Below are 12,611 nucleotides of genomic sequence, written 5' to 3'. Positions count from 1 at the left end.
AGGTGGCTTACAGATAAAAACAAGAATCGCTAAAAACATAGACAAAACAGTAATTTTAAAAGTAATCATTGATCAAATGAAAACAGTGTGTGTGTGTGTGTGTGTGTGTGTGTGTGTGAATGCAAGTGATGCTGTGGTCTAAACCACAGAGCCTAGAGCTTGCCGATCAGAAGGTCGGCGGTTCGAATCCCCACGACGGGGTGAGCTCGCATTGCCGCTTCTGGCAAACCAGAGCAGCACACAAAAACGCTGTTTACCTTCCCGCCGGAGCGGTACCTATTTATCTACTTGCACTTTGACGTGCTTTCGAACTGCTAGCTTGGCAGGAGCAGGGATCGAGCAACGGGAGCTCACCCCATCGCGGGGATTTGAACCGCCGACCTTCTGATCTGCAAGTCCTAGGCTCTGTGGTTTAACCCACAGTGCCACCCATGTCCCTAACAGCTGCAGATAGACTTCACCAAAAGTCTGACGGCCACTTTTGGGAAGCCCTCGAATCCAGAAGCCATTGCTGAATCTTACAGCCGATAATTCAATCCGAGAATTACGGGTGTAAAGAAAAGACTATCTTTTGTCTGGCCCCAGCCTGCCGCCAATCATTTTCAGTGAGTGGCCCTCCCCCACGGCTAGCAACAGAGGTAAATAATTATAGGAGGACAAATGCATGCAAATCTGCGGGGATTTTTTGGTTCCCTCCCTGCAGAGTAGACCCCTTATGTAAACTGCCTCTGTAGACCATATAAATGTCAAAATGCACACACCAGGCTGTTTTGTTTTTCATATATTAAAAACTTGCTGAAAAAACTATTTACCTCCATAACACCCAGTGAGATGAGTGGCTACACTGGCACATTTTACGGTCCTTGGAGCAGATGAAAGGGGGAGCGACTGATTGAATATAATTAGCTTGATGTCTTCTGCAGGGAGTTATCTGCCAGGCTTGTGTGTCATTATCGCAGAGCTCCACTACAAAGGGCAGCCCACAAGGAGAAGATGTTGTGGTGTGTGTGCATGGATTGCAAAGGCGCAAATGGATGTGAACACATGTGCCGTCCAATGAAGTAAACGGAAGGAGATGGAAGGGGGTGAAGTCAGGGTGGAGAGACTTTAAGGCTGCGAGTTGAGCGACCAGCCGAGCGAGCAAACCCACAGCAAGGTCAGCAAAGCAGTGAAGGACAGATCCGTACTAGACGTTGAAAGCACATTCAACGCACATTTAAAGCACGACTTATCCTTCCACCAATGTATCCTGGGAACTGTAGCTTCCCGCCCCCTCACAGAGCTACGATTCCCAGGATTCTTTTGGGGAAACCACATGCTTCGCAAGGGGTTAGTCTAGAGGACCTTTGCAGGTCCCTTCCAAATCTACAGTTCTATGAAATGTGCGGTCATGACTGGTTGGACGCAGAGGAATGGTGGGAGAAACCAGCTGGGGAACCACCAAGGGGAAAGGCTCAGAGCCAAGGATGGTGGTGGTGGGACAATGATGAATGGTCAGAGGGAGAAGACTGAGAAGAGGAGGTGTCAGAAGCTGAAAGGGTAACAGGGCTTGGTGAGCTGGGAGAGTCTGTGGCAGAAAGCAGTCCAAAATCAGAGGCAGGGGCTGAAGCAGGAGAGGAGAGAGGAAAGAGGCAGAGATGAGTCTGACTGGTGCAGAGTCCCCCTCCTGGTGTGACAGGCTCCCCACACTGCTTTCCCAGAACCAGAAGAGGCATGAAAAGGGCAGGGGAGAGGTTGGTTGGCTGCAGGAAAGCACAGTCTCTGGTTGCTTGGGGGAAACCCTGGAGAGGAGCAAACTTAGATGGTTGTGGGGAGGCAGCAACTTTCCGTCTCAGCAACTGATCTATAGGGCAAGACCTACTGGGGATGACCTGCTGTGCCCATTAGGCCTGACATTCAGCCAAGTCTGCGAAGACTGTGTTCTTGCTAATAAAGAGTTAACTCCAGCTCTGAACAGTGTGATTTACTACCGGCTTCTGACATGTGTGACGGGTGTACTTTAAATATATGGTGCGGATCTGAGGGTAAAGGAAGGGAGCCATCTTCGGATCGGGAGCCACATTCCCTCCTGGGCAACCTTTTAGGGGCTGCATGCCCACAATGCACAGGGCCAGAGGAAAGAGTGGATTGCAGGTTACATTTCGTACCTTTGTACCGTAGGCTATGTTTGTCCAGAGGGTTCCATGTACCACCCTCTTCATCCAAGCAAGCTGAAACGGGGGGCAGGGGAGGCCAAGAGGCAGAGCTCAATCTGGCTGGTGAAGAGTCACAGGTGTCTCCCCCTCCTGCTGCAACAAGCTCCTCTCCCCACTGGTCTCCCAGGACCAGAAGATGCATGAAAAGAGCAGAGGAGGCGCACACAGGCGCAGTCTCCGATTGCTTGGAAGAAGAAAGCTCAAGAACATGCAAAATCATTAGGTGAGGGTTTAGGGCAAGGCCAAAGAGGGGTGTGGCCTATGGAGGGGGTGCGGCTTCTGCAGGTACCCAAGGGCCAGTCAATGAGAGACCTGGGGGGCCTACATTTGGTGTCTAGGACAGAGGTTCCCCACCCCTTGCACTACAATTGCCACCATCCCTGACCACTAGCTCTGCTGGCCTGGGATTGATGAGTGCCGGAAGTCCCACAACACCCAGTGAACCATATGCTCCCTGTCCCTGGACTACAAGAGGGACAGTGTTACCTAATGGTTAGAGTGCTGGACTAGGGGCTGGGAAACCAGGTTTCAAGTCCCCACTCAGCCATGAAGATTGCTGGGCGGCCTTGGGCCAGTCACTTACTCTTAGCCCAACCTCCCTGTGGATAGAAAGGAGAGGGGACAGAACTGCCTGCACCATTTTGAGCTCCATGGAGAAATGGTGGGAGGGAACTGAGTTTCGGAGGAAACTGAGCAGCGCTGAGGCTATCCCAGTGGCAAGAGGTGAATGGGAGTACCAAGGAAGTACATCAACGATCAGCTGCTGGGCAAGGAGAATTGATTGAAACCAACCCCAGCCGTCATTATTTAGATCACCAAGCAGAAAGCCTTCATTTGCAATCATTGATTTTAATCCGTTTTTCCCCATGGGTGCCTCAGTTTCCCAACCACCCGGCTCCCACCCCCAAGGAAATGTGCATAGTGATTTGTTGATATAACCATTAAAAGCATGTTGATTTACAACCATGCTGAGTTTCTCTCTGCTTTCCACATATCTTTTCTCCTCGCTATGGCGGTAGCGTACTCCAGCAATATGCATTTATTTGAGCAATTATAGATTTCCCCCCCCCTCTCCTCTCTCCTCCTTTCCCCCAGTTTTTTAATATATTTTTTAAGGAACTGCACAATTTTTACTGCTTCGGAAAACAGAGGATGGTAAATTGCTTATTGTTCAAAATAGCTCTGCCCCTGGTTTTGTGAGAGGGGAGAGATAAAATAGAAGGCTGAAGAAGCACTCTCATGGAAAATTATCAAAGAGAAAGCTGTGAAATCAATCCAACAATAAGGCTTTTTTTAAATAAAAAAAGACACATGCAGATTCCCCACTGAGAAGCCTCTCAGACCTCATTTCCCTGGCAAGCCTGGTGCGCAGGCTGTAACCCCTACTGGGTGGAGGTAGCCTGGGCCCATGTTCAGATGACCTTCAGGTTAGACTACTGCAATGTAGGTTACGTGGGGCTGCCTTTGAAGACGGTCCAGAAAGCTCCGTTCGTCTAACATCAGTTGGATGCCTTAAGGATCGCCTGAACGCTGGCGGCTGTTATGTATTCAGGGGTCTCTGTTTGCCGATTCGATACACGATATCCAATCACAGAACATTTCAGGATTTGGGTCCCTGCCATTGGCCCTTAAAACTCTGAGTTATGATTCGCAGCTTGGAAGTTTAGACAGCCAATCGTGTTCGGAGTGGGAGTGGCCCAGGCCTTCAGAAATGTATATAAGCAGTTGCTCTGCCCCTGTTGTCTAGTTCTGTTAGTTCAATAAAGTTCTTGCTGTTATTGCTGTGTCTTGCCTCATGGGAACCCACCTGCACTTCAGTGGCCTGGTTGGGGTTCTATAGACATCTCATATAACCTGCTTTAAAACAGCTGCACTGTTCATTCCTGGGTCCTCACAAAGCCCTAAACAACTCAGGACCCAAATATCTAAAAGACCACCTCCTTCCCATCAGACCACCTTGGGTGCTGAGATTGGTAGGGGGCCCTCCTGGTAGCTCCTCCACCCTCAGAGGTTCAGGGTGGGGTGGGCTGGGACAGGGTCTTCCCCGTGGTGGCTCCTAAACTGTGAAACTCCCTCCCCACAGAGATGCATCTGGTGCCCTCACCATACAGCTTTTGGAGAACGCCGAAGACGCGCCTCTTTCTCCCCTGGCTTTTGACACTTGAGGTGTATATTTTCCAGACCCGCCTTGTTTTTGCGATTGTAAATTGTTCTGGGCTGTTTCTTTCTGCAGTGGTATTTTCCTCCTATGACATCGATTTCTGTCTTCCTTAGGCATGAACGTCATGGAGAGTTCCCCTTACGAACCCTTCGTGAGGGGCTTTGACTACGTCCGATTGGCTTCCATCACTGCAGGTATGCCTTCGCAGGGATGTTCCCCTTGTCCCTAGCCCCAGGCAGTCACTTAGAAGAGGCAGGAAAATGGACTTCAGCTCCCCTGTGATCCCAGGAAGTCTCTCTCCAAGACGCCAAGCAAAGCCTTTTCACTTTCCTGAACTGTTTGATTTCTGCCCATGCTGACATAAAGCAGGAGAATCAAACGTTTTCTGCTCCTTACTTCTTTCTCAGAGTTCCTCCAGAGGCCACCTTGTTTTTCCACCAGTGGCCAGTTCTGTGGGAATGTTCAGGGAGGCAGGAGAAGATATCTTGTTTATCAATATCCTTCCTAACTTGCGCTGGCAAGTTCCTTTACTTGACAGAGTTTCACATTCCCCTTTTAAACGCACAGCAGATAGCTGGTTGCAGGCTTGTGTGAGCCTCTCACTATTATATACAGTTCAGTATTGAATTGTATATTCCTGGTAAGTTCCCTTTTTTCCCTCTTAAAAGAAAAAAAACTTGTGTAAAGTATATAAATATAAATATATGAACCCCGGTGTCCCAGGTCCTAGTCTGACTCTCTAACCATGACACCATAAAATTGGGATACTCAAGTTTGAATCTTGCCACCCCAACCTCAAAGCAGCGAGAGACTCCAGGAGTTAAAGGTAAAGGGACCCCTGATCATTAGGTCCAGTTGCTGACAACTCTGGAGTTGCGGCGCTCATCTTGCTTTACTGGCCGAGGGAGCAGGCGTACAGCTTCTGGGTCATGTGGCCAGCATGACTAAGCCGCTTCTGGCGAACCAGATCAGCATACAGAAACGCCGTTTACCTTCCCACCGGAGCAGTACCTATTTATCTACTTGTACTTTGACATGCTTTCGAACTGCTAGGTTGGCAGGAGCAGGGACCGAGCAACGGGAGCTCACCCCGTTGCAGGGATTCAAACCGCCAACGTTCTAATCGGCAAGCCCTAGGCTCTGTGGTTTAACCCACAGTGCTACCTGCGTCCCTTATAGGGTGGTATATCAATTTATTACAGGGACGCAGGTGGCGCTGTGGGTTAAACCACAGAGCCTAGGACTTGCCAATCAGAAGGTCGGCGGTTCGAATCCCCGCAACAGGGTGAGCTCTCGTTGCTCAGTCCCTGCTCCTGCCAACCTAGCAGTTCAAAAGCATGCCAGTGCAAGTAAGATAAATAGGTACCACTCTGGTGGGAAGGTAAACGGTGTTTCCGTGCGCTGCTCTGGTCTGCCAGAAGCGGCTTAGTCATGCTGGCCATATGACCCAGAAGCTGTACGCCGGCTCCCTCGGCCAATAAAGCGAGATGAGCGCCGCAACCCCAGAGTCGGTCACGACTGGACCTAATGGTCAGGGGTCCCTTTACCTTTACCTTATCAATTTATTATTAGTAGTAGTAGTAGTAGTAATAGTAGTAGTAGTAGTAGTTAAGCCATAGAAGTATAGTATCCTAGTGTTGAAAGGCTCATCCACCCCACCCCAATGCAAGGATGGGCATTTTGGACTGGCGTATCTCTGCCCCGCAGGCTCTGAGAACGAGGTCACCCAGGTGAACCGCTGCTTGGATGCCGCCAAGGCCTGCAATGTGGACGAGGTTTGCCAGCGCCTTCGGACCGAGTATGTCTCATCCTGCATCCGCCGCACGGCCCGGGCGGACACCTGCAACCGCTCCAAGTGCCACAAGGCCTTGCGGAAGTTCTTTGACCGCGTGCCCCCCGAGTACACGCACGAGCTGCTCTTCTGCCCCTGTGACGACACGGCCTGCGCGGAGAGGCGCAGGCAGACCATTGTGCCCACCTGCTCCTACGAGGCCAAGGAGAGACCCAACTGCTTGGGGCCCCTCGACTCCTGCCGGGTGAACTACGTCTGCAGGTACGTTGCATTTCACGCCCCTTGATACTGCAAAGTGGAACTCTGTTTCTGTGGTTCGCTTTGCATACTGTACACCCCTGCATATTTTACATGAGCTAAACCATCCAGTAATCCATTGTTACATCCATCAAATCTTATTCACACTGTTGAATTTATCTCAATGCTTCTGGCATTTTTGAATGAACACAATTTTCACTCATATTATTCAGTAAACATTTTCCAGTCTTCTTTAAACGTGCATTCTTCTCATTCTGTTATTCTATATGTTAAATGTGCAAGCTGCGCATATTCCATCAGTTTAAGTTGCCATTCTTCTTTCTTGCTTGTTTTCCATTTTGGGGCTAACAAAACAGTAGTAGCATACATAAATAGTCGTTTTTGACGCCTGGGAATTTCCATCTGAATTATCCCCAACAAACAGCGCTCTGGTTTTTTTGGAAAGATACTTTTAAACATTTTTTTCAAATCATTTTATATCATTTCCCAATATTCTTTTACCCTTTTGCACTTCCATCACATATGATAAAACGTACCCTCAACCTCTTCACATCTCCAGTACTTATCTGATTCGGACTTATACATTTTAGTAAGTCTACTCGGAGTTAAATACCATCTGTAAATCATTTTCAGGTGGTTTCATGGTATGCAAAATGAACTCTGGAGCCTGAGGTTAAAAAAGAAAGCCCGTCTCTGTTCCCCTTATAGAGGTGATGGAAAAGAGGCCACAGCGTGGGGTTTCTTTTTCATGCACCCAGCCCCTTGGTGCAGAGCAAGCGTCCAGTGTGATGTGCTTAAGAACCATGGTGCTGGCGATCAGGTCCAGCTCACTGTTAGTCCCAGGCATCTGCAGAGGAAGTAAAAAATAAAAATGTTCTTTTGTGTTTCCTTTGTTTTGCACAAAGAGAGCGAGAGAAGCCTTTGATTGGGATGCCCTTGGTCCTGAGCAGGCTTGAGTTATCTGTATAGGCCAATGGGACCCCTTGTCCTTGCTGGAGCTGCAACATGGTGTCAGAAATGTACGACACCCTTGTGTTTGTGCATGTGGAAACTCTGCTTGAGTTTGGGGCAAAAGCTCCACAGCATCTTTCTCCCTTGACATTGGTGCTTAGCAGTGCCACTGGAGCTCACAGGAAATAGAGAGATAGAGAGATAGAGAGATAGAGAGATAGAGAGATAGAGAGATAGAGAGATAGAGAGATAGAGAGATAGAGAGATAGAGAGATAGATCAGTTACCTTCTGAACGCATGCATAAAAAAAAATAAAAATTGTGTCCATAGTGAAGAATGAGAAGCAGGAGCAGGAACCAGGACGTATCCGAGGTGACATGATTCTGAACGCCAGCAGCTGGGGATCACAAGTGGGGAATCATAGAACTGTTGGAAGGGATTCCCAAGGATCATAGAACTGTTGGAAGGGATCCCAAGGATCATAGAACTGTTGGAAGGGATCCCAAGGATCTTCTCGTCCAACCCCCTGCAAGGCATGAATCTTATAGCCCTTGCTGAAAGGCATGGCAGTGAAAAACATCAGGAGGGCATCAGGCTGGGAAAGGCTGCCTTGTCAAGAGTTTGCTTTTGATATGAGCATGTCAAATTGCAAATAACTTCTCCCCTTTTCAAAACAAAATAAAAAAATTCCTTCCAGTAGCACCTTAAAGACCAACTAAGTTAGTTCTTGGTATGAGCTTTCGTGTGAATGCACACTTCTTCCGAAAGCTCATACCAAGAACTAACTTAGTTGGTCTTTAAGGTGCTACTGGAAGGAATTTTTTTATTTTGTTTTGACTATGGCAGACCAACACGGCTACCTATCTGTAACTTCTCCCCTTTTGCCTCTCTCCCAGATCCCGTTACGCTGAGTTCCAGTTCAACTGCCAATCCTCTGCGCAGTCTGCGACAGGGTGCCAGAGGGAGAATTACGCTGCCTGTCTGCTGGCCTATACTGGGATCATAGGTACATAACAGGGATTTGCTTAAATTTTGCTTGTTTTCAGCCACCCAGAAAAATCGCTGCCATGTTAATTCAAACATTGCTCCATTGGCGATTCCTCCATGCTGAAGATTACAGCCCTAACTGGCACAGAATGTGAACAGAAACCCAGGGTCCTTTGAAACATTGCAAAGCATCAGATCATGTGTAGCTTAATGCCAGTGTGGTGCAGTGGTTAAGAGCGGTGGACTCGTAATCTGGTGAACCGGGTTCGATTCCCCGCTCCCCCACATGCAGCTGCTGGGTGACCTTGGGCTAGTCACACTTCTCTGAAGTCTCTCAGCCCCACTCACCTCACAGAGTGTTTGTTGTGGGGAGGAAGGGAAAGGAGAATGTTAGCCGCTTTGAGACTCCTTCAGGTAGTGATAAAGCAGGATATCAAATCCAAACTCTTCTTAATGCTTAAAATAAAAGACAGCAGCAGCAGCATTTTACTTAAAACCCACAGTTGTTGAAGAAGAAGAAGAGTTTGGAATTGATATCCCGCTTTATCACTATGTGGAGGAGCGGGGAAGCGAACCTGGTTCACCAGATTACGAGTCCACTGCTCTTAACCACTACACCACACTGGCTCTTTTTATTCTATTGTTGACTGCAACAATATACCCATCTCAACCTTTCAAGGGGTTCATCCACACTTTTGCTTGACCCATATTTTGATCATATTATTTACCAATTAATTACCCCAAGTCCAAGAGCTTCTGTCTTTGTTCTGTGATTGTGCCTTGTGAAAATCCTGTCTTACCCACTGAACTGAACCTCAGTTAAACAAAAGCTCTTGGATTATCCACACATCTGGTGCTTCTAAGAAAATTGCCAAATCCCTTTGCGTGGACAGGCGGAGTCCCCAGATCCCGAGTGGTCCCCCCGTCATGTGGAATAACGACTCTAGACAACGTGCTATGGGATTAAATTGGCCACAACTTTATTAAATTTCAAATGTGGGTAGACCTTGGCTCAGGCATTGGGCGTTCTCCCTCCCTAGTCCCCAGCCGGGGACCTAGGGAGCATCAGGGTTATCCAGTGTGTGTGGGGGGGATGGGCCGGCTCTGGAGAACATATGTTCAAGCAGAGATAGCCGCCCCCATTACGCCGCCGCAGGGGAGAGCAATGACGACCTTTCGGCGTACGGCCAAAGCCTCCCTTCAAAAACCCCTTTAACGGGGAACCCTGGTATCGCCGCCGCAAAGAGGAAGATGGACTAAAGGATTCCGCCCAAGGCCTGATACCGCCAAAGTTGTGACGTTTTGCTACGGGAAAGGCGAAACCTGCCAATGCAGGGAAATTCCTTTCCGGCCCTTTAACAGCGACCTTATCGTAGCAGCGCCCGCATACCTGTGGAGACAGGTTAACCTGCAAAACCTATGAAGAAAAGTTAACCTGCAAAAGAAGACATTAACTGAGGGTGGGTAGGGTGGGAGAAGCTCTGGAGCCAAGTGAGGATTAACAATTAAGATCCACCCTCTATTGTGTGGGCAGGTAATCCCTCCCCTTACCTGGCCTGGTTTCCCTGGCAACACTTCCCCCAGGTGGGATTGGACAACTCGCTGGGGTAGGCGGGGACCTCCAGGTATCCCACCTGAGGGAAGGCAAAGCCTATGCTGATGGGGCCACTCCAGATCCAGGGCTGCACGCGTCCACGCAAAAGGCGCCCCCCGTTTTAAGTGGGGAGCGGTCATTGGCCACATAGACACCCTGGTCATTGACAGCAACATGATGGCATTTTAAACATTCATGGTTTCCCTCAAAGAATTCTGGGAGCTGCAGTCTGTTGAGGGTGCTGAGAGTTGCTAGGAGACCCCCATGTTCCCTTTCCAGAACTACAATTCCCAGAGCTCCCTGGGAAGAGGGATGGATTGTAAAACCACTCTGGGAATTGTAGCTGTGTAAGGGGAATGACAACTCTCAGTGCCCTTAAACTACAGCTCCCAGAATTCTTTGGACTGTTCCAAGAGGAATCATGGTGCTTTCGATGCATGATATGAATATGGGCGTTTTTATCTGGAGCAGCTATTCCTGACCTGTTGCCAGAGTTTGACATAGGATTGGGTTTTGTCCTCCACTCATCAACAAATATTCTCTCTCTCTCTCTCTCCCTATTTCCCACTCCCCATTCCACCTCCTGGCAGGTAGTCCCATCACCCCAAACTACATTGACAACTCGACTTCAAACATTGCACCCTGGTGTACGTGCAACGCTAGCGGGAACAGGCAGGAGGAATGCGAAAACTTCCTACACCTCTTCACAAAGAATCTCTGCCTCCGTAAGTATAGGCTTGCCATACGGCAGGAAAATTCCTGACATGTCTTGGTTTTTCGGGTGTAAAAATGGCATCAGGGGGAAATGACTGGCAGAATCCGAGACCAGGGAGAAGAGTTGGTGGAAGAAGACTGGAAGAAATTTAAAATCTATCTACAGAAACACTGTAAAATTATTGAATGTTAATGACGTTGGAATGAAACGAAGTGGTTCTAGTAATAAGGCAAAATAAGAATATGTAAGAATGGATTGATATTAGACGAAAATTTGAAGTTATAATATGTGAGGATAAACAATTAAGGGTAAACTAAGAGGGTATGGATTTGCTGAACAAATTTTTAAATGGAAAACAAAAAAGGGAGGTGTGAGGAAGTCATGAAAATAAGTAAATGAGTGGTAAGATATTAGAAAGAGGGATTTTCTTTTTTCTTTTTATGCTTATTTTTGGTTTTTGTATTTTTGTGTGTGTTTTTTTCTACTGTTTTGTAACCCTTTTCTTGTTAAAAACTTAATAAATACTATTTTTTTAAAAAAATGGCATGAAGGTAGGGGGCATTTTGCCGAAGCATCAAAATGTCAGGGGAAACCTGACATTTCAGGGAGTTTCCCCGAAAAAAACTGAACAATTTTGTTTTTGGTTTTTTAAAATTGTTTCCATTTGATTTTTACAAATTCATTCACACAGGTAATATTATAACAAATAATAAACATTGCACAAAATTATTCCAAAACTCCAGACTTCCCTCCTCCCCTCTGTGGGTTCTTTAAGTAGCTTTTTTAACTGCACATCTGTCTAATTCATGGGTAGGCAAACTAAGGCCTGGGGGCCGGATCCGGCCCAATCGCCTTCTCAATCCGGCCCACGGACAGTCCAGGAATCAGCGTGTTTTTACACGAGTAGAATGTGTCCTTTTATTTAAAATGCATCTCTGGGTTATTTGTGGGGCATAGGAATTCATTCATACAGTATATATATTTCAAAATATAGTCCAGCCCCCCACAAGGTCTGAGGGACAGTGGACCGGCCCCCTGCTGAAAAAGTTTGCTGACCCCTGGTCTAATTCACCACCCTGCATTGTATCCAAAATCTATGTATCATTGCAAGAGTTATTTAAACCATGCCCAAGAGTTCAAGTGTTTACAGTGGTCTTTTAAGTCCCATATATATTTGTCCCATTCTCTTTTTTGATCCTCCTGATTTTTGACTTTCCCAGTTAATCTTACCATCTCTGCATAGTCCTATAATTTAATTTCTGCCGGTCTGCCCTGGTGGGTATCTTGTCATCCTTTCAGCTCTGGGCAAGAAAAGCTAAACAATTTGGGTGGTTTCCTAAAAATAAATAAATCACTTTTTGAAATATGGGAACCCAATGGTTCTCCCAAGCAGCAGAGTTGGGGGACGGGTGCCCCCTTCCTTCTCTCTCAATCCCAAACCCAGGGTCACTCTGAGTAAGGAGAATCCTTCTGCTCCAAAATGGATGTCTCGGTCCTTGAGAGTGGCGCGAGGAGGAGGAGGAGGTGAAGCAGGCAGCCAGGTCTTTCAAATGTCAGAAGCAGGGAAGAAAAATCTCTGGCAGGTTGAGCACGTCAAGACTCATCAGCGTCCTGAGAAGGACGCGAGGCTGTCGAGAATCAAGGAGATCTGACAAGAGCAGACCTTGCAACAGATTGGATCTCGGTGGCTGCTAAGGACGGAGCGTCCCCTCTTTACGAGAACTCTCTGACAAGGGCAGGCCTCGTGGCCTCGAGGGTGCTAACTTCGCCAGCACAGCGGCCAGACATTCAGTGCCTGGCTACACTGAGCCTCTTTAGATGGTGGGAAGAGGGCAGCCATAGGTCAGGAAAATCCTTGCCTTCCTTTAGCATCTCCTGCACACCTGAGTTAAACAACCGCATTGTTACAACAGGATTCCTTTACAGTGGTACCTCAGGTTACATACGCTTCAGGTTAC

General features: G+C 47.7%; 1 protein-coding gene across 2 annotated transcripts in view; it reads left to right on the top strand.

Annotated features, from left to right (window-relative positions):
• GFRA4 (GDNF family receptor alpha 4) overlaps window positions 1-12,611 on the top strand; it is a 139,192-nt gene that overhangs the window by 108,819 nt on the left and 17,762 nt on the right. For both annotated transcript variants that reach the window (XM_081877042.1, XM_081877041.1), the window contains exons 3-6: window positions 4,470-4,550; window positions 6,064-6,409; window positions 8,254-8,363; window positions 10,529-10,663. In XM_081877042.1, coding sequence (XP_081733168.1) covers window positions 4,470-4,550; window positions 6,064-6,409; window positions 8,254-8,363; window positions 10,529-10,663 — 672 coding nt within the window. The remainder of the gene's footprint in view (window positions 1-4,469; window positions 4,551-6,063; window positions 6,410-8,253; window positions 8,364-10,528; window positions 10,664-12,611) is intronic.

Source organism: Podarcis erhardii (assembly GCF_964252035.2).
Source record: "Podarcis erhardii genome assembly, chromosome: 9".
Classification (NCBI taxonomy): domain Eukaryota; kingdom Metazoa; phylum Chordata; class Lepidosauria; order Squamata; family Lacertidae; genus Podarcis; species Podarcis erhardii.
The sequence above is the reverse complement of the archived record's forward strand: the minus strand, read 5'-3'. Positions and strand labels throughout refer to the sequence as shown.